The sequence below is a fragment of the Eimeria acervulina genome, genomic scaffold (assembly GCF_000499425.1).
Source record: "Eimeria acervulina Houghton genomic scaffold, Eah_scaff2065, whole genome shotgun sequence".
NCBI classification, from domain to species: domain Eukaryota; phylum Apicomplexa; class Conoidasida; order Eucoccidiorida; family Eimeriidae; genus Eimeria; species Eimeria acervulina.
In genome coordinates, this window is record NW_013548690.1 from 1 (window position 1) to 3,369 (window position 3,369).

General features: G+C 44.7%; 1 protein-coding gene across 1 annotated transcript; it reads right to left on the minus strand.

Annotated features, from left to right (window-relative positions):
- Positions 1-489: 489 nt before the first annotated feature.
- EAH_00064830 (hypothetical protein, conserved) lies at positions 490-2,742 on the minus strand (the record flags this gene model as incomplete). The annotated part of the gene is made up of 5 exons (XM_013392922.1): positions 490-603; positions 862-946; positions 1,279-1,337; positions 1,803-1,913; positions 2,665-2,742. The coding sequence occupies 5 exons, from the start codon at positions 2,740-2,742 to the stop codon at positions 490-492; spliced, it is 447 nt and encodes a 148-aa protein (XP_013248376.1).
- Between the last annotated feature and the right edge of the window lie 627 nt (positions 2,743-3,369).

Genomic DNA, 3,369 nt, shown 5'->3' on the forward strand with positions numbered 1-3,369 from the left:
CTCAGGGGCTTTCTTACATACAACATATATATAGATAGATGTATATATATATATATATATATGTACGCACACATACAGTTGAGGCGTACAGTGGAGAGGAGACATCTGCTGTATTGCCTGCAGCTTTATAGAACAGAGACACCCCACAGCGAGCGGCCCTTCAGAGCCCTGCGGTGTACAGGCAGCTCCCCGGTGAGTTCCCCTAAAAAACATCCACGAGACAGGGCTGCTTTGTTTATGAATTAGGAGGAGACAACTCCTGCTGCAGCCTTTCCAGAGACGACTCAGGTGTATAGGCAGCGCTGGGGTGTATATGCAGCAAACTGTGCGGTGTCTCCGCAGCTCCCTGAGACTTTGTGTCTCTAAAAGGAGACATGAGCGATTGCTTTAGCTTGAAAGAAACAAAAAGCCCCTCAGCAGGAAGGAGACAGAGGAGGAGTTCTCCTCGCTTCTGTACAGGAGCACAAGAGCTGCCTATACACCTCAAACTCAGGTGTCTGGCTTCAGACGCTCTGCTAAGGCCTCTGCCTCTGCGTTTCGCCCAGCTTTATACAGTGTCTCCACTTTGGAGGCGAGGAGACGCTGCTCCCTCATGTCTATCACCTGAAGAGACACAGCAACAAACACGCACACACAGCAACAACCTGCTGCTGCTGCTGCTAGTGCTGCTGCTGCTAATGCTGCTGCTAACCGTGCTGCTGCTCCAGCTGGTACAGATGATGATGCTGCTGCTGCTGTTGCTGCTACCGCTAACGTTTGGATCTGTGCGAGCTGCACTTCTACTTTCAGTGTGGGGCTTGCTGTCTCCGGAGACACCGCATGCTGTCTCCTTTGTATCTTTTGTCTCCTTGGTCTCCTTACCTTTTCTCTGTCTCTTCGCAGGAGCTCAAGCTCTTGGGCCGTCGCCATCCGTCTCCTTTCTTCTCGCAGCTTCTTTATCTCCCGCCTGAACAGCAGCAGCAGCAGCAGCAGACGCGTCAGCAGCAGCAGAAGCAAAGACAGGAAGAGGTTGAGGAGACAACGAAAGACGCTCTGGAGACACCTAGAGGTGCTGAGGAGACAGCTAGAGATGGCTAGAAGGCAGATAGTGATGCTGAGGGGACAGCTAGAGGTGCTGAGGAGACACTTGGATGCTGAGGAGACAGCAATAGATGCTGAGGAGACAGCAAGAGGAGCTGAGGCAAGAATAAGAGGTGCTAAGGAGACAGCTTGAGATACAGAGGAGACAGCTAGAGACACTGAGGAGCTTCCCTCCCCCCTTCTCCCCCCACTACGTACATTCTCTGAGCTTCATCATTAAACTCAGTCATTTCTTTCCGCACTGAAGCTGCCTGAGCCTGAGGAGACAGCAGGAAGAGGAGGAGAAAAGGAGACACCCAACAAGTGCTGGGCCCCGCGGTACAGAACCCCAAACCCTAAACCCTAAGCCCTAAACCCTAAACCCTAATCTCATATACCTAGGGAGTGCTAAGGTGTAATAGAGGGGGAGGAGACAGACACTGCGTTGCTGCGCCTGCCCCCTTCTATCGTGAGGTGGCAATAAAAGAGACAAAAGAAAAAAGACAAACAAAAAGAGACAAAAGAAGAGGGGACAAAAGAAGAAGGGACAAAAGAAGAAGGGACAAAAGAAAAGAGACAAAGGAAGAAGAGACAGAAGAAGAAGAGACAAAAGAAGGGAGACAAACAAAAAGAGACAGAAGAAGAAGAGACAAAAGAAGGGAGACAAACAAAAAGAGACAAAAGAAATGAGACAAAAGAAGAAGAGACAAAAGAAAAGAGACAGTTGAAAAGAGACAGCTGACTGCTTTTGCGCGTTCTTCTGCTTCCCACAATTCTAAGTTATAATATTTCTTGTGGGGAAACGAAGCCGTATTAAAATCCTCAGCAAAATCACTAAACAGCTTCTTCTCTTCCTGAAGAGGAGACAAAAGGAGACAGTAAATAAATAAATAAATAATAAATATTAATACATACTTCTTTTCTTCCTGAAGAGGAGACAAAAGAAGACAATAAAAAAATAAATAATTGAGATACATACATGGAGAATATAGTAATTAGAAACAAACATATATATATATATATATATATCGTCAATAAGCAAACGCAGACAAACAACAAATACACGCGGAGACAAACAAACAAACAAATAAATAATAAACAAACATAGACATAAATAGGCAAACAAACCAATGCAAGCAATTTAACAAACAAACAAAACAAACAGACACCGCAAGCCACACACAAGCAAATGAACGGATAAACGAAGAAAAAAAACAAATAGAAACAAATAAACAGTCAAACAAACAAACAAAAAAAGAGTAAAATAATAAAACAACAAAACAAGCATACAGACAAAATCCTAAACTCTAGGCCCAGCCCCTTCAGGAGAAACACAAAGAAGACAAAACAAAGTCGGCAGTAGACACCCCACTAGAGTCCCCAAAGCAGATATTTGCATGCACTCGCATGCATGCATTTGCATGCAGTTGGGGTGTACGTACACCTGCTCACTATTTGGATGCAATTGCATGCATTCGCATACATGCGTTTGCAGCATGAGTTTGCATGCATACATGCATGCATGCATGCATACAAACGCATGCATACATGCAAACGGATTCATGCATGCATTTGGGGTGTACGTACAGGTGTTCGCTGACTCACCCAGTTAGATAAGGCTTCGATGTTGATGTCTTTGACTTCTAAAAGCCAAAGAGTAAACTCAGGCCGTTTCTTCCACATGTCTGTCTCGTGAATTACCCCGTAGCGACCCCACCGATCGCCCACAGCCCCAAAAGCCCCACCTGTACACATAAATGCATGCATGCATGCATGCATGCATGCATGCAATTCTAAACCCTAGCAAACCATAATAAACCCTAGCAAGCCCTAGGATACACTAATAAACCCTAGGAAACACTAATAAGCCCTAGCAAACCCTAATAAACCCTAGTAAACCCTAATAAGCCCTAATAAACCCTAATAAACCCTAGTAAACCCTAATAAACCCTAGTAAACCCTAGTACACCCTAATAAACCCTAGTGAACCCTAATAAACCCTAGTAAACCCTAATAAACCCTAGTGAACCCTAATAAACCCTAGCAAACCCTAATAAACCCTAGTAAACACTAATAAACCCTAGGGACAGCGACTCTTGTTCAAGTTGCTTTCATACAGCCATGAAAGGCATACAGACACGCTGCAATCCAGACCCTAAGCCCGTAATACTAAACCCCAGTAAACCCTAAACCCTAGTAAACCCTAGCAAACCCTAGCAAACCCTAGGAAGCCAGCGGGACGCACCATCTGCATCTTCTTTTTCTTTTTTCTTTTTTTGTTTTTTCTCTTTTTTCTGCTTTTTGTGTTTT